Raw genomic sequence first — 22,288 nt, forward strand, 5'->3', positions numbered from 1 at the left:
TCTTTGCATCTTCTGGAGAGACCAAGGAGGTCTGCTTCATGACATCCCACCACAGCACACCTGGATACTTTCCACTCCTTTTGGCAGGACCTGAAATAAACCCTAAGATGGTGAGGGAGTGAGTCCATACCAAATCATCAGCTTCCCAAATGTTGGGCTGTGCATCTCTAACTATGTCGGTTGCTCTTTTGAGGTCAGCTGCAATTTCCTATAGGCCAGGGGTGGCCAAACCAATGCTCAAGATCCTAACTTTTGCTAGCACCGGTGCGGTGGCTTGTGAGTAGGCAACTCACAGGCTTACACCACCCCACCAGTGCTATATACAGCCTGATAGCTGCCAGAGCAGGTGGTTGCTGTACAGGGAGGCAGAGGGGTGGGGAGAGGGGAGAGAGATAGCAGAACAGTGGTGAGGAGGGGGGATTGGGGCAGGGAGGGGGAGGTTCAGGCCCAGGAAGAGGATGATGATGGCAGAGTAGGCCTCCGCTGTATCCTAACCTCCACCCTGGGCCTACACGGGGCTACTTAGACTTGAGCCAGCAATTTTTCTTGCACAGATTGGAGTAGCCCCATGGGACAGGTTGGGACTTGACACAGGGTATGGGAACAAATGATCTCTTACCCCAAGGAGATCTCCAGCCCGCCCAATTTCAGTGCTTGATACAGTGTAGGCCATGCAACCCCACTGCACCGGAACTGAATAGGATTAGACTGCCCAGTTCCGTACTAACATGTTTTTTGGAGACTGACTGGTGAGACTAGTTAACTTCAACATTCAAACCAGACTGACAATTGCCTAACAGCTCTGCAACACTGATTACCTTTCAGGTAGCTTGCCAGGACCCCAACGATAACTGTGCTCAGTGTCCCCAAGGCACCGTAGTAGAGGTAAGACATGGCATAGAAGTCATCCAAAATTTCCAGCCTGCAAAGGAAATGGCTTTATAAGACTCATAGGAAGCAACTTGACAAAACTCCAGTGGTCAGATGAGATCATCTTTTGATCTCATCAAAAACCACATGATATAATACTGTAAAGTGGATCTTCTGTATCTGTGGGGGGTCTGTTCCGGGACCCCCTGCGGATACTGATTTTCATGGATAATCAAATCTGCAAGGCGGGCCTCACAGGACCTCCAGGATGCAACTAGAAGGCACTTCCAGTTGTGTCCAGGAGGTCCTGTGAGATCCTCCAGCTGTAGGCTCAGCACCCATAGGTACTGAAATCTGTGGATGCTGAACCCACGGATAAGGAGGGTCCACTATATTACATACAGTCTGTCTGCTGCCCTCTCCAGCCTGTGGCTTCACTGAGGGCTCCAATTCTCTTCCAATTTGCTCTCAATATTTTATAAAGCACATTTCAAATACTCGAAGACATCCTTGCAGAACACAGTAAGTAAGTCTTCTACCAGCAGGTGTTAGGATTTGGACACAGAGGCAAAATGGCATGTGCTGCCCCTCACCTCCCTTAATGTCCAAACAGCTATTCCTGGTCACCGCCATCTTTTTCCTCCATCTTACCTCTCCAAGGGTTCTGAGATGTTCAGCTGGGGCAGCGGCCCAAACACAATGGTGCCATTCACTCCTTCCGAGGCATTGTAGAGTGGGCAGAAATTTCCGTAGGATGGGAGCACGCCCATGGTCTCGGCACTAGGTGGGTAGATAGTCGCCCCCACAGCTACCCAGAACGAGAGGGCAAAACCAAACCCAAGGCCACAGAAAACACCCTGAAAGTCAAGAAGAGATGGTTCATGGAGAGGATGGATTCACCATTTCCAATGAGGAGAGGCGTGCCTTTAAAGTGACCCTTCTATGAAACAGCTCACAGGTCACAATAGACCTGTTAATATCTTTGATCAGCTCTCTGAGTCTCTTTCCTTCTGTCCTGAAACCCTTCCTCCTACACTCATCTCTACACATGACACCATAAAGACAAAAGGCAGCCAAGACTGGAGGTTCTACCAGGCACTTTTAGCAACAGTATCCAGTTCCAAGACTCTAGCCTCCAATCCCACCCAGGGCCCACCTTTCTCTTCAAGTTCACTCCACTTCCAGCCCCAACCTCCAATTGCAGGGCCTACTTTTAATATCCAGGCCTCACCTTCTCCCCCAACCTCAGTTCTAAGGACCACCTTTAACCACATGGCTCTAATCTTACTGGGAGCACTGGGTGTTTACCCCAGCGGTGCAACATCCAGGTACCTTTTAATACATTTGCCCATTTTTCAGACAGATTACAGGACCAGTTGCCCGCACTCGTTGGGACTTACCAAAGTGTTGCAAGCCGGTATGAACATTCCCAAAATGAACGCGCCCAGAAGGGGACCACTGATAACCCCCATGACAGTGAAGGAACCCTGGGAAGAAACAGAAATGGACAAGGAAAAGAAAGTAAAATGGATATTATGTACAGAAGGTAATATGTACATTACTTTAATTACACTAGGGCACAATCCTAACCAGGTCTGCTCAGAAGTAAGCCCTATTTTGTTCAGTGGGGCTTACTCTCAGCAAGGTGTGGTTAGGATTGCAGCCTTACAGCCCAATCCTATCACACTTTCCTGGGAGTAAGCCCTATTGACTCAAATGGGACTTACTTCTGAGTAGACATGCATAGGATTGGGCTGTGTATCTGTTCCAAATAAGGGCCAAATCCTATCCAATATTCCAGTACTGGTGCAGCCATGTCAGTGAGGTGTGTACTGCATCCTGTGGTGGGAAGGCAGTCACAGAGACCTCCTTAAGGTATGGGAACATTTGTTCCCTTACCTGGGGTCTGCATTGCGGCTGCACCGGTGCTGGAAAATTGGATGGGATTGGGCCCTAAGTTAAAGAAAAGCAGATAAATAAGGGGAAGCCAGCCCTGTTTCACCAAGCGAATTTTCTCTGTAGCCTGCCTGCAATAACACCCCCTCCCCCCCCACACACACAGATGAAGCAGTGAGATTTTCAGCCCTCCCCAGTGCCCACCTTACCAGTTCAAGCCAATGTTTTATTCTTTTGGGGGGTGGGGTTGCTGCCTGCAATAACCCCCCCCCCCACACACACACACACACAAATAAATCAGTGAGATTTTCAGCCCTCCCCAGTGCCCACCTTACCAGCTCAAGCCTCTGGTTTATTCTTTGGGGGAGGGGGGCTGCCTTCTGGAGCATTTGTTGAGCTCCGCTTTCATTAGATGGGGACCATGCTGCTAGCCTTGCATTCCTCTTTGCCTGACTTGAGCAGGAGCCAAGGCACGTTTGCTTACTCGCGAGTTAACTTACTTTCGCTTTCCATAAGGCTCGATACATTCTTCTGCTTGGAGGGAGGGACTACCTTCTTGGGTGTTTTTTGGGGGCTACTTTCATTGGATAGGAACCATTCTGGTGTCACTGGATTCCTCTCAGCCTGCCCTTTCTGATAAACTATGGCAAGTTTGTCTACTCGCAAGTAAACACACGATATGGCTCAGTTTCATTTTTCATAGGGTTCAATGCATTTTTTTGTTTCCAGTTTTTTAGCCATAACGTTTGGTGGAAAGGAGATATTTCAATCCGGTTTTTTGCATTGCATTCCATTGGAAATTCCGCATCCAACGGTATATAGCATGATGGGGTTACTCCAAACCTTCGTGATGTTAGCAATGTTGGGGCATTTGTGGTGTTACACCCCCCCAAGGGTGGTACCCGGGGTGGGCCGCCCCCGCCTCCCGCTAGCTATGCCACTGCTGGGTTGTTAAACCACTCCTGAAATATGTACGCGGAGATATTTCAGCTGAACCAACTGCAGAACTTTGCCCTGATCCACTGCTTCCATCTCTCTCTGTTATCTCCCCATGTTGAATTTAGGTAGCAGGCACAAGGTTATCCTGTTGCACCAAAGTAGTTGCATAGTCTTCCCCCGTTTACCCCAGCCTCCAATTCCCTCCTTTTCCCTGTTGTCTCCCTGCATGGAATGTTAAGACTGCACAGTTTTTAGCAAAAAGAGTAAAGCAACAAGAGCAAAAACCTGGACGGGGAAATGAGCTCTCAGATCTGCCCCCTGCGTTACTACAAGTTGCTCATAATACTTGGTATATAACAGAAAGTGATACAATTCTTCTGTGTGCAGATTTGCTTGATGGGAAATGTTTACCTAACGTGATTTAAAGTTGGATGGATCACGTTTTGTCAAAATAGAATGGGCAAGAATGAATCGTGCATGAACATCTCCTTTCTATCTCATAACCAGCTTCAGTTGATCAACCAGTTATAGCAGAGAAGCGTTTTTCTTTCTATGCCTTTAATCATCAGGAAGCGCAGGGCATATGCACAGTTTTGTTAGCAGGGCCCAAATCCAAGTACCACACAGGCAGGATTTTATCTGAAACAAAATAAATGTACTTCTATCGAGGATCTCTCTCTCTCTCTCTCTCTCTCTCTCTCTCTCTCTCTCTCTCTCTCATATGCAGACGCGCACACACATGTACTATTTTTAAATCTGCAAGATTTGTACTTGCCCCATCTTGGATGCCCGTCTTCTCCATATTGGTTCAAAATAGAGGGTCAGGTTCCCACACAAGGGGAACAGACCACAGGGCTCAAGACAAAGAAGCAGAATAAAAAGGGACACAAAGACCTCTTAACAGGCCACCACACCCTTGGATATCTTTTATCTTTGGATATCTTTGGATGTCAACCCCACCTCCTGCTTTTTCCCCAGTTCTAAACTGGATATTTCTGGTTGGGATTCTCTAAGAGGAGAAAAGGGTCTGATAGGGAAAGAGGCTGGATGGAAGCTGGGAAGAAAGATGCCAGCCCAATCAGCTTAACAGAGTTTTACCTTTCACATAAAAGAAAAGCCTCGAGGCAAACTGAATGAGGTTTGGACGGTGGAAAGTTCTTAGTTTAGCTGCAAGCACGGATCATGTTTTAAACAATCATTTGATGCAATCAGGCCATTATAAAAGCAAGAGAGAACAAACTGGGAAAGAAGAAGTCTAAAGAGGTTTGAGTCAGGTCAAGAGACAGTGTTTGATGAGGGAGGTGGGGATCCCCGCCTTTGTTCAAGCATGGGCTTCTGTTCCCCTTGCACGGAACATTACCTGTAGTACGCCACCTCCCAGTAACGAGGACAATGCTGCCACAGTGATGCATGATGTGCCGTAGATCAGTGCTAGAAGAATTTTTTTTTTTTAAAAAAAAGGACAATGATTTCTTCATGAAACTCTCAGGACACTTCCTGTTAACCTTACTCTATTTCTTTTTCTTTCCAGTGACCAGGCTGCTGGGAAGCAACCTGAACGTCACTTGTAAGCTTATAGCGACCTTGTGAAGCAAGATATTTTCACCTGCGTAAGTTTCTAAAACAAGTTAATCCCCCCCCCCCACACACATCTGCAGATAAGTGAAACTGCAGATACGGGATTTGTGGATACATGCCCCACCCCCATTTATGATGTATCCACACTACCCTGAATAAAAGGCACTTTTGCAAAAAAGAGGGGAAAAGATAAACTGGTCTCTTTTGGTGAGACGCTGGCCATTGCTCTCTCTGTTGATGTATGTATCTATCACTTGCAGTTCCCTGTAATACTTTCTCACTTAGGTTTGTCTTAAAAGATGTATGCCATCTACACAATCTAGGCATGAGCTTATCTGTCTGTAAACACCCCCCCCCCCCCGGAATCTTGGAACCCAGTTCCATTCCCAACGTGAAAGGATGCCCCGCCTCCACTCACAGAGCCCTTTGGAGATGAGGGCGAGTTTTCTTGGTGTCAGGTTGGGCATGTTAGGTTTGATGAGGTCCTCCACTGTGACTGCAGCCATAGCGTTGATACTGGTAGAAGCCGTGCTACGGGGGAGAGGATCAGACATTCAAAATGTGCTGGGCAGAGAAAAGACGCTTGTTGGGCCTTTCTGTTCAGGTCCTGCATATCCTCTTTCAGATTAACAACAACGATGAGGTCTCATACCTTCCCCCATTTTACAGTTGAAAATAGAGAAACTCTGATGTCCTTCATAGCATCCCTGTCCGCACACCAAAGATCACTGCCAGAACCAGGGTCCATGAGAGGGGGGTGCAGGGGTAAATAGTATCTGGGCCCAGGGTCAAAAAGGGGGCCCAGGAGCCAATGGAGGGGAGCCAGAAATTTCCTGGGTTTTCAGAAAATGTTTGTTAGTATTGTGAGAAGACCAGCGTTCACATTTTGTGTAAGCCTACATAATTTTATAGATCATAATTCGTATAAATTACGATGCAATGATCATATGAAATTATGATCCAGTGGAGAAGGGAAGGGAGGGACCCAAAAGAAACTTTGTACCCCCTGATAAAATTCCTCTCAGAGGCCCTGGCCAGAACACGCACAGACATACCCTTCACAATCAAACATTGCTGAAAGTTCTTCTCTGCATTGCATTAAATTTACCCTGCCATAACCTGTCCTGTACTGGCTTCTGTTACTAATCACATCAGTTTCCTTTAAAAAACAAAACAAAAATAAGCACAAGTAAAGTTCAATCTTCCAAACAATCTTTCTCATTAGGGTTGACCATCCTATGTGGATGAATTAACTGGGAGCAAGAGTGGCAGAGGGTTGTTGGCTTTCAGGTTCTGCTTTTGAGTTTTCTAGAAGAATCTGGCTGTTCAATATTGGAAGCAAGTTGCCGGACTAGATGGACCCGTGCTTTGATCCAGCAGGGTTCTTCTTATATTCTTAAGACAAAGCTGATTGAATATACTAATGGAGGAGGAGAGGTCAATCAATGACAATTAGCTATGAGGAATACATGGAATGGCAAGGTTCCAAAGCAGTCTACTTTGTAATTGGTGCTATCAATAATATAGTGGATGCACAATCCCAGGAACACCATAGGTCTATTTTATTAGGATATATATAGCTGTAAGTAAGAGGGAATATGCATATTTGAACAATGGATCTGATTGTTGCAGAAAGAATCATTATAGGAAGTCTCTGGAGACTAGATTAATCCCCATCTTTATATAATTAGCCAAGGAAATGCTGGCAGGTGATGCTGATGAATAAAATACCTGCAATTTCAAAATACTGGAAAGGGGACCTAAGAACAATGGATCAATATTCCAAGTTCTGGTTTCCTAATATATTATAATGGAATGAGAAACTTCTGACAGAAGCTGTAGTACATGATCTGGATGTTTTGAGAAATTTATTGTGCAAAACAACCCCTGTACGTCGTTGGTTCCCAACTTTAGGAGCCCAACATTGGCAAGCATTGGCATTGTTGTGGACCACATGTAACCTTCTTCATTCCCACCACACCAAAAAAATTTCAATTGATGGGGGAGCGCTCTGTGAGACACTGGAAATGCCAGCTGTGGAGAATCCATTCTCTGACCTTTCTGGTGGTCCATAGGGAAGCATCTTGCCGAATGAGCACTCCTTCATAGAAGGTTGGAGAATGAACCCTCCTGTAGCTGGCACTTCAGCAAGTGCTGGACCATCAGAAAGGGCAGAGAATGGACTACCTACAGCCACAGCTGACACTTCACTGGGGGAGTGCTGTGGGGGAGCCACAGCTGACTTCTCACTGTAAGCACTGGGGGAGTGCTTACTTGGTGAGACAATGGAAGTGATCAAAGGTGATCATCTTTTTTTTCTCCTGAGACAGACCACTTCTCAGGGTCTCATGGACCACCTATGGTCCATAAATGGTGTATAAGTATTATAGAAATTGGACCTCTGGACAGCTGCTATCACTTGGTGCAGGCAATACTGAGCTTAATGGACCAAGTGTTTAACTCAGTAGCTTCATATGACAATAGTTCTAATAATTCTTTTAAAAGTCAGTTCTGAATTCTCCCACAAAGAAGTTCAATGATTTATTAGGTATTGATAACAAGAAGCAAGGACTGTCTCCTGAAAACAGAGACAATTGGGGTGTGTGCAATGCTCTCATTAACTGTGAGCATCATCAATGTTCTTTGGGCATGGGCACATCGTTGCTAAGGGGGGATGGTGGGGTGGACTGCCCCAGGTGCCATGCCCAGGGGCGGGAGGTGACGAACGTGCCATCTGAGCCCCCGGTGAGTGGAGCTCTGTGCCATGTTTGGTGGCGGATGGGCCCTCCCACCCATCAGTGGCTCTGAACAGCCACAAATGGCAACCCCTTGAAAACCATTTGGTGGTGCACACGATGATGCAATAACATCATCAAGTCACTGCCAAACTACTTCCAGGGGGCTGCACCCTGGCCTGTCAGTGCATTGCAATGATAATACAGGTGTCACAAAGTGAGGGGCGTCACCACCCCAGGGCAGGACACTCCAGCAACGCCGTGGGACGGACTCACAATTCCAAGCTCTGATGATTTCCCAGATTTTACGGCAGGTACAGCAATGGTGCAGATACAGAATACACACAGTAGGAGCTGCTTTGGAAGTGGAAGCACAGAAGGCCCTGACTAAGGATTCTTACGTGTGAATTTCTCCAGCCACCACACTCCACTCCAGGGGCAGCTCCCAGATCAAACAACAGAGCACTCATTTTTGGAGAGGTGCAGTGAGAAAGATTTTTGTTCCCCACCCTCAAGACTTACCTCAGAGTTCCACTGTACGCGCAGGCCAAGAAAAGGCCAGGTACTCCAGGGTATTTCTCAAAGATATCCAAGACCAAATAAGGCATGTACTGGAAAACAGTGAGACCCAAACAGTTTCAGAGAAGGTCAAGATCAATGGTTGGTGGTGCTGGTAGGTGGTTTTGGGAGAAGAATAGGGTGAAGGGAAGGGAGAGTGCGGATCCCAGAGCAATTGCACATGCCTGATCTGATCCCCTGGTTTGGAAACCCCCTTCCCTCCTGGGCATACACCACCAAAATAGATGGCATATGTCCAAGGAGACCCAAAGGCGGCCTGAGGGCATACGAGGAGGCAAATAAAATACATTTTTTCTTATCTCCCATTTGCTTTGGGTCACTCCCATCATAGCATACAGTGTGCACCTTTTTGAAATAGCTGCATTGACACTGGTGGCAGGGAAAGTGATAGTACCATTGCGTCCAGGACAAATATGTCCCTGCTCAAATGCGTCCCAGTATCAGACAATTGCGTGTGTGCTTTTTGCGTCCCAGACATTTGTGTCCCAATATATGTATATCTAGATTAGACGTACTATTTATTTTTAAAATGCAAAGGTAGGGTTAGGGCTGGGATAAGAGGCTTAAGATATATAACATGGGGTTTGCTGCCCAGTTATAGTGTGTTGCCTAGTTATAGTGAGATGCAAATGACTGAGATGCAAAAACAAAAACCGAAGCAAAAAAAACCTACCCCAAGACGTGAATGTCCAGGGACACCAATGACCAGGGTGCATTTGACCAGGACGCAATTGTCCAGGGTGCAAATACCCTAGTACCAGTGGGGGATAGGATTGGAAGCTTACTACTGCAAAATGTGGTGGTCACTGACTTAGATGGCTTTGAAATAGAATCAGGCATAATTTAGGCAGGAAGGTAAGTCTGTTTGCAGCGATTACCCATCCTAGCTAAATGAAATCTCCAGGTTCTAGCTACGAAAGCCAAGTACCGATGAGGGCTCTCCTGCTTGTGGAACACCCAGCACTGATCACTGGGAAAAGACGCTGGATTAGATGGGACTAGGGCCACATCCCAGAGGGCTTGTTTTTTGCTCTTAAAAGTGCGTTGCAAAGGGCCGTCCATAGGATTGTGTACATATCTGAGGCAGACATGTAGAGAACTTATAACATTTTAACCTGATCTTATCACAAACCCTTCTATGCCTGAAGCCTCCTTGGGTTTAATTTGAAACTTTGTTTAAACACTTTCCTTTCCACTCCCCCCCCCCACCACCACCACTAAGCTGACTACAGCAGGTACCTGATCAGGTGCGGAGATGTATCCGGCCAAGAGAGGGTCACAGTCCTTGTAGAGAGCAAACATCACAATACCACAGCCCATGGCACTGGAGACTATGACGAAGAGGCCCACCTGATTGACAAGGAGAGCTCTAGGTTGGGCAACCGGGACGGGAGAGGACAAGAAAACACAGAGAATGAGAAGATATGAAGAGAAAACAAATCAAATGTTTTAAACATAAAAGAACACTTAGAAGACCTCCAGACTGTTCAACTAAAACATGTAGCACTAAAACAGCTTCTTTGCTAAGCACTTTGTGGATAAAGTTGCTTGCATCTGCCACAACTTGGACACCATTTTGACCATCTCTAGGAATGTTCCTTCAGTACTGACCTGCCCAGTTCTTCTGGATTCTTTTCAGTCAGTACAGTCTGAAATCCCAGATGTGGATGGGATTCTGCTAAATAAGAGGTCATTGACATGCATGCTCAACCTTTGCCTATCTTGGCTTATACAAGCCGTCAAAGGAGGCCTGGTCAAATGGGTAGGAAGGTTAACACCTCTTTATCAGAAGGTACTGTTCCACCATACCTTAAGATGGAAGAAGTGCAGCCTCTGTTTTAAAAAACAAAAACTCTCCCTGGATACCACTGTATTAGATCATTTCCAACTGGTCTCAAATCTTCTTTTAGGGGGCAAGGTTCTCAAGTGTGTAGTAGTGACTCAGCCTCAGGCATTTCCAGAAAGGGAGTCTGGACAAATTTCTGGAGGAAAAATCCATTACTGGTTACAAGCCATGATGTGCATGTGCAGCCTCCTGCTTTTAGAATTGGGCTATGTCAGTTGCAAGGGAGGGCACCAGGACGCAGGTCTCTTGTTATCTGGTGTGCTCCCTGGGGCATTTGGTGGGCCGCTGTGAGATACAGGAAGCTGGACTAGATGGGCCTATGGCCTGATCCAGCGGGGCTGTTCTTATGTTCTTAACTACAATTCCCAGGAGGCCTTGCAGGTCTTCTTGTTGTCTGGTGTGCTCCCTGGGCATTTGGTGGGCCGCTGTGAGATACAGGAAGCTGGACTAGATGGGCCTATGGCCTGATCCAGTGGGGCTGTTCTTATGTTCTTAACTACAATTCCCAGGAGGCCTTGCAGGTCTTCTTGTTGTCTGGTGTGCTCCCTGGGCATTTGGTGGGCCGCTGTGAGATACAGGAAGCTGGACTAGATGGGCCTATGGCCTGATCCAGCGGGGCTGTTCTTATGTTCTTAACTACAATTCCCAGGAGGCCTTGCAGGTCTTGTCTGGTGTGCTCCCTGGGAATTTGGTGGGCCGCTGTGAGATACAGGAAGCTGGACTAGATGGGCCTATGGCCTGATCCAGTGGGGCTGTTCTTATGTTCTTAACTACAATTCCCAGGAGGCCTTGCAGGTCTTGTTGTCTGGTGTGCTCCCTGGGCATTTGGTGGGCCGCTGTGAGATACAGGAAGCTGGACTAGATGGGCCTATGGCCTGATCCAGTGGGGCTGTTCTTATGTTCTTATAGATTACTTTTCTATTACTATTTCAATCTGGTTTCTGGATTCAGTCTCCTTGAGCAGTGGCTTCCAGACTTACTGGGGTCATGACGCCCCCACAGCCTCTTCTTCCCCGTTCAGCTGGGCACTACCATCTTGGATCTCATGAAATATCATGACAGCCAAGATGGTGGCACCCACATTTTATGAGACATCATGAGATCCAAGACGGTGGAACCCAAATCTCAGGAGATCCAAGATGGTGATGCCTGAGACAGCTGATAGGAGGGGCAATTGGGGGCATCCCATGGCCCCCTGTGAGTGCATTGTGGTGCCCTAAGGCACCATGGTGTAGAATTTGGGGAGCACTGCCCTAGTGAATATGGGAGTGCTGAACTTCTCAGTGGTCTTTGATATCATCAACCATGGTACAGTATTCTGAAAAACCTTGTTGTGATAGGACTTAGGGAGCCTGCTCTTAGTTAGATTAGTTCCTTCCTTCCAGAAGATGGTACTGGGGAATTCCTGCTCAGTCCTGTGGTCTTTGGCTTGTGGGGTCCTGTAGAGTTCTACCTTGTCCCCCATGCTTTTTTAACATCTGCCACTGTTTGGAGATGGGTGTCACCAATATGGGGTTGACACTTTTCCATTTTCAGCTGGGGAGCAGTGGATGTTGTGAATCAGTGCTTGGAGTCAGTCATGGATTGGATGTGGGGGAAAAAGAAACTGAAATTAAATCTGAACATTACAGAGGTACTATCAGCCAAGAGGGCTGTTGACCCAGTGGTGGGCTGTTCCCAGACCAAGTGCTACTTCTGGATAATCAGGTGTCAGTCATGACCAGGGGTGCCGTTGCCCAGCTTCAGCTGCACCCATTCCTGGATCTACTAACTTAAAAGATTTTTTATCTCGCACCTCTTCTGTTGATTCAGGAATGCTTAGCATAAAAACAATGCAATCAATGTTCAACTAAAATTGACAAAAATCGGCAGAAAAACAGCACCAAAGTTCAGAGACAAAGAACAAAGCAAGAAGAGTGGGCCAACCAATATTCACAAAAATGGCATGAAAGCCTGTCAAAAAACTGGCATTGGAAAAGCAATTGCAAGGCCCCCACTGAACCACAGAGGGCAAGGAATTCCACAGGATGGGGCAACCACAAAGAAGGCCATCATGAGTAGCCATCTTCAGAATCAATCAGATCTAGCTACAATGTATTGGTAACCTTGAGATTAGCTTATCCCAATGCACTTTACATGGGGCTTCTTATGAAGACCACTTGGAAACTTCAGTTGGTTCAAAATGGAGTTACCAGGTGGCTTACTGAAGCTAGAAGTGGAGACCATGTGTAACAGCTGGCAACCATCTTTCCAGTTGGCCAGCCATCTTTTGTGTGTCTCCCCATTTTTAGGGAACTGCCAGGCTGTGCTTTTCTCCCAGGCTGCTTTTCCTTAGAAGTTGAACTAAAAACTAATGATCCCAATCACAGCTAGCTAATCTAAAAATACAATTACGTAGTGTCTTCTCCAGAAACTCAAAGTTCCTAGTCATCTCTTGATTGTATCTTTATAAGCTGTACCTGTTTGATCAGATGCCTCTTAACGATGGCAATTTGCCATGCAATGATGGGCAATAGCCACGCATATTTTATTTTCACAGTAACATATCACTCTGTTGTCAATCACTCTGTTGTCAATTAGTCTAGTTCTTGCTAATTAGCACTGATTTCCTGAGAAATAGTCAAAGTAAACACCCTAGTTTATATAATCTTGCAAGTAATCTGGTTCTCCCCCCCCCCCCCCGACTTAGCTTTGAACACCAGCATGCTGTTGTGTTGGTCTGCAAGCCTAACTGATAACACTTAGTAAGCTTTGCTTTGCTCTAGTCCAGTGTTTCTAAAACTGTGGGTCGCTGATGAGAATTCCCAGGAAAGTAAGATTTCCAGGAAATATACCCCCAGGTAAGTGTCCATAGGATTGCAGCCTTAAACTGCCTTTGATCTTGACATGCTACTTGTGTGAATGTTTCAAAATCATGTTTGCAGAAAAGAAAGCCAAGAAAGCTTCCTTGTAATGCAAATAAGTTTTTGCCCAAGGTAGGTATCAATATTTGCATGATTATCAGTTTAAGTATGTCTTAAACGCTACAGAATTATTCTAGGTTTATTATGCACCCACTTTCCTGTTCTGAGCAACAGCGGTGGTGACTCAAGGGTTCCAGGGAAAAGGGATGGGCAAATGGAATTTGTCAGGCTTCAATGACACTGACAAAGCTTTCCTCATCAATGTTCCCAGTTTCACTAGGGGAGAGTGTGAGGGCAAAGGATGAAATTGACCAGGCATCTCCCCACTCTGTCAGTTTTACCAGAGAGCAGAATGAGGATGGGAAAGGAAATCCCCGCTGGTAACACCCAGAAAGGTTTCCCACTGTACAAGAAGAGGTCAACATGTGAACAAAAAACCCATTCCCAGATATATACAATTCAACTCACATCAGATTACTGCTATGGACAGAAATTTCAGTGGGTTCAAAATTCAGCAGCAGACACTCAAACCTGCAGCCACTGCATGGATCATATAACTCCAGTCCTTTATTTTCTCCACTGACTGACTCTTAAAATCCACAATGGACTTTTAAAGCCTGCTATGTGATACTTGAGCCAACAATGGCATGGGCTGAGGTTCAGTGCTAGACATCTCCATTAAACAGATCTGGCAGCAAATGCTGGGAAAGACACTTCTCTACTCCACAGTGCCGGAGAACTGTTGTCATTCAGAGCAGATAATACTGAGCTGGATAGGACAAGTCAAAAGAAGGTGCCACAGTTCAGGTGCCACAGACCACCACAAGAAGCTGAGATGTGACTGCAAAGTCACTTCCTTTGCATGGCCATCAATTCACTTGACAAGTTGATTTCAAACTGCTTTGTTATCTTACTCACAGCAGGAGAGACCTGTGAACACTATAGTGCAGTGCAATCCTATGCATGTTTACTCACAGTATGTCCTCAGTTCACTGGAATGTCCTCCTAGGTCAGTGTGCAACCTTAGGGCCATGTGAAATGGCCTTAGGGCAAATATGAAATGTGGCACTGTGTGTTTTGTTTCATGTTGTTAAATGTTACACTGGAAGGGGGCAAAATTGTAGGGCAGCAGCAGAAGAAAAGGGAACTTTAGGACTTTGTCCCGCCATGGTTCTGATCTCACCCTCCCATGCCATGCACTAATGTTGACACGCACACAGAAAAACTTCAGTTGAAAGGCAATGGACATTTTCGTCACTAAAAATAATGTATGGGGGAGGCCACAACTGGGATTGGAACTGGGGTGGGGTCAAAGTCTTAAAGCTCTTAAAGTCTACCTCCCTCAGTTCATGTCCTCACCACACTATATTTAGCAAATGGGGGGGCAGTGGGGGAGAAAGCAACAGGGCCACTTGACATGATTGTTGCAACAGATCCTTTCAGATCTATCAGTTCTGTGTTCCTGCGATCCCTGCCTGCAATCCCAACTTCAGAACTCGCAGCTTGGCACCCCAAATTACATTTTATCAGCTCTGCATAGAAGCCGTGGACAAACCCAGGCTGCTGCTGATAGCTTCGTAGGTACTCTGGGTGGGGATGCATGGAAAACACTGGAGGGAGCCCGAGGGTTATCAAGTTCAACAAGGAACACAGTTTTAGTCTATAGACTTATACAGGCGGAGGGAACAGAGCACAAAACCATGCTGTATCATTGGCACACAGCCCAGTGACACAGTCCAGATACTGGAAGAAAAGGACAACAAGAGAGAGCCCTTCACACAATTGATAAGAAAGCCCCATTGATAACCAGCACTTCCAGGAACTTGATCATGTTGGTACACAGTACACAGTCAAGTCACCCGAGGCTGTTCTGCTGACTTATAACCCTCCCTGTCTCAGAGCCTCAGACTGGGAGGTTACTGTTCTTGCTCATCTTCATAACAGTGCCACTGGCAGTGTATTCTTTTCCACAGCAACCCCAAAGCCGTGCAATTCACTTCCACATGAGGTATCTTGAATGGCTCCTCCCTGTTGGCCTTTCAAAGCATGGACAAATGTCCCTATATTTGCGAAATTAACAGCCCAATCTTATTGTTTTCTTGGGCCGGTGCAGCGACTGCTTTGTTGGTGTGCAATGTTGCAAACATGCCATAAAGCACATTGTGATAGCACAGAAGATGGGGTGCTGGTGGGAAGGCCACTGGGGAAAGGAATGCGTGCAGGAGCAGGTCTGAGCAGAGCAGGAGCTGGGGAAAGGCAGGGAGGGGGTGTGATAGGGAGGGGTGAGGATGGAGATGGGGCAGGGGGTGTGCAGATTGGGCCCAGAAAGGGGGCCAGGATTGGCAGCACTGGCACACATCATATCCTACCACCATCTTGGGCCAGATCTGCCAAAACAGCTCCACTCGGATTTGCACCAGCAAATTAGTAAGAGCAGGTCTAAGTAGGTATGTTGCTGTGTTTGGGGCTTTTCCCACAGCAAAGGGATCAATGTCCCCTTACCTCCGAAGACCTTCAGCCTGCTCTGTTCACGTATAGAATGCAGCATGGCTGCACTGGCCCAGCTGCATCGGTGCAGGTTCAAACTGGACTGTGCCCTGCATGATACTACATAGGAAGTTACTTTCTATTGAGTCAGAAGGGTGTTTCCCAGCCCAAACTGGAGATCATGCCAAGGATTAAACCAGGACAAAGGATCAGGTGATGGTTCCTTTCTATGAGTTCTGCTGCTATAATTATTGATTTTGTTGTATTTTATTGTACTGTTTTAATGTTTAAATTATGTTAATTTATTCTAATAATAAATACATTTATAAGTAGGGAGAAGAGACAGAGACAAGAGCTGAATACCCCAGGCTGAGAATATTTTTATCCTGTATTTTCGCCAACTAGTATATCAGATGACAAGTCATCACATGTTGGATGAGGAAAACTGTATATGCTCCAGGGCTCTAGGAAGACTTCAAGGAAAACCTCACAACTTTCACACTCCTGGGCAGAGACTGAGGTTGGGGCCACGTCTTTGTCCTCTCTTTCCAACCCATTTTCCAGCTCTCCTGGCCAAGCTCCTATCTTTGAATTTTCAAACAAGGGGCCCCCACAGCTCAGAAGAGATAATAGGATAAATGAAACCACAGCACGGACCAGTCAATTTTGTTCATGTATACGTTTTAAGCCTAGACAGTTCGCCAGTCTTCCAATAAACCACTAATAAACCGAGCATCAAAATTAAAAGTTGCCAAATGCTTTGGGCAAGTTTTGAGTTGGCATCTAAATGGTAGTAACACAGGGTGGCCTACCTTTCAACTTTAGGGCTCTTGGACCTTTAATAATTGTGCAGAAGAGGGAATTTCAGCAGTTGCAGCTTGTTATCTCATAGATGACCTGCTGAAATTCCCTTCTCTGCACAATTGTTAAAGGTCCAGGAGCCCTAAAGTTGAAAGGTTGGCCACCCCTGCTCTAGATTAAGTATCTGGGGGGGAGTGTTACAGAACCTGGGTGCTACCCCAGAAAAGTCCCTGTCCATGACAGGCACTCATGAAGGTCAGAGCCCTCAGAGCAGGATCCCAATAGCACATAATAACCCACAGGAGGATTCTTATCAGAGTCCTTTTAGAAATGGGCTATGTCAGAAGGCCAGATGCAAGGGAGGGCACCAGGATGAGGTCTCTTGTTATCTGGTGTGCTCCCTGGGGCATTTGGTGGGCCGCTGTGAGATACAGGAAGCTGGACTAGATGGGCCTATGGCGTGATCCAGTGGGGCTGTTCTTATGTTCTTAACTACAATTCCCAGGAGGCCTTGCAGGTCTTGTTGTCTGGTGTGCTCCCTGGGCATTTGGTGGGCCGCTGTGAGATACAGGAAGCTGGACTAGATGGGCCTATGGCCTGATCCAGTGGGGCTGTTCTTATGTTCTTATGTTCGAGAATCCTTCAGATACACTTTCCTAAATTGTCTAACCTGTCTGAGAGCAACTATATCCAAGGTACTGTAGCAGTTGTAGCTAGGGGTACAAAACACTAAATTTTGCAGACGGAACCCCTGTTCTGCTCCCACCACCTGGAATGGCTCCGAAAGGGAGGGGGGAAGCGCCACTTGCATGCTGTGATGAGGCTCCCTGCAAAACGTAGCGCTATATATCCCCCCTCTAGCTACACCACTGCACTACGGTCTGCCATTTTTGATTTTATATTGTGTGAGTATATTAATAAAGAGATGGATAGGACTGACACTCTCTTATGTTCAAGTATATATTTTTCATTCTTTCTAATTTTTCCCCCACTTGCTTTCATTTTTTCATTGAGCCCGGTGATGAATTTGCTAAGCGAAACCTGAAACCAGATAGATCAAAGCGCCACACTGAGAAAACACCCCCTTCTTCCCTTCGTTCCATTCCACTCACAGTTTTGCCTCATTCTCTGTCTTGCAGGCCACGTAGCGCTGGACTTGGGCCTGGTTGACACCGTACATGGAAAGCCACACCAGAGTGCCACCAATAGTGAAGGTCCAAAAGGTGTAGCGGCTCCGAGGGTCCAGGTCGAAACTGGGAAGTGGAAGGAGAGATGTGGAAAGTGAAACAGATGACCCTAAATTCGAAACACCTGGGTTATGCGTTGTTATACATTATTTGGGACACACACCGTAGAATAAAGTCTGAGAACCCCTACCATATAGCTGCTTACCAGTTTTAAGGTTGCCAGATCTCATGAGGTTCAGACCCTGCAGAGTGGGCTGGAGCCTGAGAGTTCAAGACTGGGACCTGTAGTATTCTTTTAGGTCAGGAAGCAGCAGTGAAACAAGATTATTATATAGTATTTCTATACCACCTGTCTCACTAACTCTCACTATGAGTGACTTACTGACCCAAGGTGGTTCACATAGGCAGGCTATCAGAAACTTTCTATGAGAAACTTGTGGAACTCCTCGTTTCTGGATGTCTTCCCCCACGGTGTGGTCATCACTCTTTTTGCTGACACATGCCATCCGAGCTTTCAGCAGCAGCAGTCACGAATCAGCCAGGTATTATTTATGCTGGGCAGCTGACCTCCGCACTCCTCCACCTCGCAACTCCTTTGCCCTCTCACGGCCTGGTGATCAGCAGCGACAGTGACTCCTTGTGGTTCCATACGCTTGCTATGGCTTATCAGATGCATCTCTCCTCCAAATCACAGCCAGGGTTACTCCTGCTTAGCTTCTTCAGGCAAGGCAGCAGCTTAACCTCCAGAACACACCTCCTCCTGCCCTATACAAGATGGCTATGCAACAACTGTATTTATTAACTGAAACACAGGAGCTGGCAACTAACATAAACAGAAAGTTCCAACTGGGGCTCAGGAGGCACTGAGCTAGCCATGCAACTCAAGTTTCTGAGCTCCTCTGGGAGTTTGCCTTAAAGATACAGGAATATATACTATGACTGAATCCTATCTGGGCCAGCCACATGTAGGACGTAGATTTGGCTGGTGGTACCTGCCTTATGGCAGTCATAAAAAGATGCTCCAGCAACATGTGCTGCAAGAGTTGCACAGCAAAGACAAGAGCCTTCCTGTACATGCCAGGGGATTGCCAGCCACCTGCTGAGGTAGGCTGGTGGGGGTGGCAGGATAGGGTGGGGGAGGGTGTAATGAGGACAGCGTGGATCAGGTCTGGGAAGGGGGTATAGGCATGGACCTGCAGTGGACATGGACCTGGTAGCCAATTTATTAGCACAGGTCAGTGCTATGGAGGCTTGCCCTTGGGTAAGGGAATGAATGTTCCCTTTGAATGTTTATTCAAATGACTGAACAAATAAACAATAATTTACGTGGGGGTCCAGTGCAATACAATGCTGGGGAAATAAATCCTGGAGTGCACAGGTTGTTCCCATTGCATTGCACTACTTTCAATAGTAGTACTCTCCTTCCCCTCTCTCTTCCACCCCAGATCAGGGGCTAAAATGGCTGAAAATACATGTAAAATAAAATGCTCAAAGATGGAAGGTGAGCATTTTTCACACACTTGGAAATGGCAACTTCTACAATGAAAACACCACCTCACAAGAAAACTGGCTCAGCATATGTTCTGAAAGAAGAAGAAGAAGCAGGAACATACTCCACAAAGTTGATCCTGGAGTTGTTGTATGCAATGGATAGGACTTGGCTAGGCCCCCCCACCATCAGCGTCCCCTGGATCAAGATGGCCACAAAGCCTGAGAGCATAACGAAGACCTGGAAGACATCCGTCCAGATGACGGCTTTCATTCCACCCTGAAAGACAGAGGGGAGACTTAGCAATGCAACCAGCCATTGCGCGAGCAAACATGGAAATTCCCTAAACGCCTAGCATTATACCTGTCTCTACATTCCAAATGGCAAATCACTGTCAGGAGGCAAGCTGAGAAGTCTCTGAAAATTACTGAGTACAGTAACCTCCTCCCATCAGCGGGCGAGGTTTTAAATTTCCAGTTGCATTCTACACATGCTCCCTTCCCTCTCTTACCCCCTTGTTGTTGTTTGACGTCCCCATAGCTATGGAAGTGGGGGTGCCAATTTTCTGAATTGTGGAGCCACTTGCAAAGTCTCTGAACTGATCTGAGCCTTGAGGCTCATTTGCCTGTGGCACGTCAGGAAGGCAAGGCTGTGTCTTCTCTGCTCACTTCAAGGCATGGGGATGGGATAGAGAATCCCAATAAAAGAGGACAAATCAGCTACAGGCCATGAACCAGATAAACCACCACCACAGACCAGATCTGGCTCGCAGGCCATAGTTGAGAGACTCTTGGACTAAAAGGATCAATGGTCTGACTTTGTAACTTAGCTGTTCGTACACCGAACGACAAGAGGAACATGCTTTGGGCGTTCCAGGTGTCACGAAAGGAGTCAGGGATATGTTGGAGGTCACCCCCTCTAACATCTGGATGGGGAGGGAATCTCAAGGAACACTGAGGATACTCACGATGGTGGTGTAAAATGTACAGATGGCTCCCGTAGAAAGAAGAGAAGCCCAGATATCCAACCCAGTCACTAAGGGAATAAGAAGGCAGTGAGACTCAGGATGTTATCTATATCAACTATAACTACAAGCATCATTTTATTGACTAAGTAAATTGCATTTCTTTAGGTCCACTTGCCACCTTTCTATGGGCTCTGCTCCCGTGCCTAAAAGAACAGTCCAACTCATAGAAATTTAGTCTCTCACAGAACTGTAGCTTCACACTAGAAAAATGGGTCGTGGGCCCATGTGCAGTGGGTTGCAACCTGGGCCCTCCTACCTGCCCTTGCTCCAGTTTGGCTAAAATTGGAGCCATTTCAGAAGCCGAATTAATCACTGGGAGGGTGAGGAGGTTCTTCTGGATCACACCAGGCTGGTAACCCACTCTACTAACCTCTCTAAGCCTCAGAATGGTCCGCGGAAGCCTTGGAAAGTCACTTCCAGTTTGCTTCCAAAAACTGGAAGCGGCTTTCCAAGGCTTCTGCAGGCCATTCTGAGGTCTACAGAGGCTAGTAGAGTGGGTCTCCAGCCCAGCGCGACCCAGAAAAGCCTCCCCACCCTCCCGGTAAGTCATTCCTGCATCGCAACCCACCATGGAGGATGAGGTGGGTCATGGCGCAGAGAAGATTGGGAACTGCAGGTCTAAAGCAAACTTAGAGCCCAATTCTATTACTCAGAAGAAAGTCTCATTATAGTCAATGGGTCTTACTCCCAGGTAAGTGTGGATAGGACTGCAGCCTTAAAGCTGCAATGCTAAGCAGATGTACTAAGATGGAGAAAAAGTCGTTTAACTTGATGGAACTAACTCAGAGCACCATCCTAACCTGCATCAGTACAGCCGGGCCACAGTGGCCTGTGCTATATCCTATACAGGTTAGGGGCAGGTTAGAAGTTACTTTAGGGTAAGGGGATATTTTTCCCCTTACCCCATGTAACACCTCAGCCTCCCTATGGGGCTGCTTGGGGCTGCATCAGCTATTTAGCTCGTGAAAATCCAAGCAGTCCACTTAGGGCTCCAGGGCCCAGGAGTGGGGGTTAGGATATGGTATGCACTCCCACTGCCGATCCCACCCCCCCTCCCAGGTCTAATCTTCCCCTCATTCTTCCCTCCCCTGCCCAGAAACACCTCCTCCTTGCCTCCAGAACACCCTCCCATCACCGTCTCCCACCCCCTGCACCACCTGGTGCAAAACTACCTGTTCTGGCTGGCGCATGATCGGGTTCCGGCCTGGGTGAGCTGGTGCAGGCCTCTGCACCGGCCCAGTTGGCTCTCGAGTCAGCACAAATGTGCTTTATGGCACAATTGCAACTCTCAAGTCATTCAAATGACAGTTAGAATTGAGCTCCCTGAGCATGGGATCAGGCTGCATAGCAACACATAGAAAGTACCTTGGTTGAGGATCAGAGCTGGAGCATAGATGACAATTCCAGTATAGAGCATCTGCAAAGAAACAAAGGAGAAATATCAGAATGTAAGGGCAGCGTTCCTAGGCTTACCTCGTCCCACATCCTGTTTCCCACAGTGTCCATCCGAATGCCTCTCGGAACCCACAAGCAGAGCAGAAAAGATTTTCTCCATTGCTTGTTCCCCAGCAACTGATATTCAGACCTACATCACTCTGAACGTGGAGTTTTCACTTCGGGCCATACTAGATGTGCGTGTGAACGCATGCTTAGGACAGTGGCATAGCTAGAGGGGGTTCAGAGCACTAAGGTTTGTAGAGAGCCTCACTGTGCCATACAAGAGGCCCCTCTCACTCCCCTTCAGAGCCATTCCCGGCAGTCCATTCTGCCTGGAATGGTTCCGAAGGAGAGGGAGAGGGGCTGCTTGCACGGCACGGTGAAACTCCCTGAAACCTTAGTGCTTTGCACTCCCTGTAGCTACACCACTGGCTTAGGGAGACATCATTCTGACTGCCAGCACCTCTCATTTGTTAAAAACTTGCATGTGCAGGTCTGTTTGTATGAACCCAGT

General features: G+C 47.0%; 1 protein-coding gene across 1 annotated transcript in view; it reads right to left on the reverse strand.

Moving 5' to 3' along the window:
- The window catches only part of SLC5A5 (solute carrier family 5 member 5), a 37,875-nt gene that overhangs the window by 874 nt on the left and 14,713 nt on the right, over nucleotides 1-22,288 (reverse strand). Inside the window, exons 3-14 of the mRNA XM_066635700.1 lie at nucleotides 21,703-21,754; nucleotides 20,278-20,345; nucleotides 19,435-19,589; nucleotides 17,747-17,887; nucleotides 9,837-9,966; nucleotides 8,541-8,629; nucleotides 5,702-5,814; nucleotides 5,066-5,136; nucleotides 2,271-2,357; nucleotides 1,522-1,727; nucleotides 819-922; nucleotides 1-90 (exon numbers count right to left, since the gene is read on the reverse strand). The exon at nucleotides 1-90 is cut by the window's left edge and continues 14 nt beyond it. Coding sequence (XP_066491797.1) covers nucleotides 1-90; nucleotides 819-922; nucleotides 1,522-1,727; nucleotides 2,271-2,357; nucleotides 5,066-5,136; nucleotides 5,702-5,814; nucleotides 8,541-8,629; nucleotides 9,837-9,966; nucleotides 17,747-17,887; nucleotides 19,435-19,589; nucleotides 20,278-20,345; nucleotides 21,703-21,754 — 1,306 coding nt within the window. The remainder of the gene's footprint in view (nucleotides 91-818; nucleotides 923-1,521; nucleotides 1,728-2,270; nucleotides 2,358-5,065; nucleotides 5,137-5,701; nucleotides 5,815-8,540; nucleotides 8,630-9,836; nucleotides 9,967-17,746; nucleotides 17,888-19,434; nucleotides 19,590-20,277; nucleotides 20,346-21,702; nucleotides 21,755-22,288) is intronic.

This window comes from Tiliqua scincoides, chromosome 8 (assembly GCF_035046505.1).
Source record: "Tiliqua scincoides isolate rTilSci1 chromosome 8, rTilSci1.hap2, whole genome shotgun sequence".
NCBI classification, from domain to species: Eukaryota; Metazoa; Chordata; class Lepidosauria; order Squamata; family Scincidae; genus Tiliqua; species Tiliqua scincoides.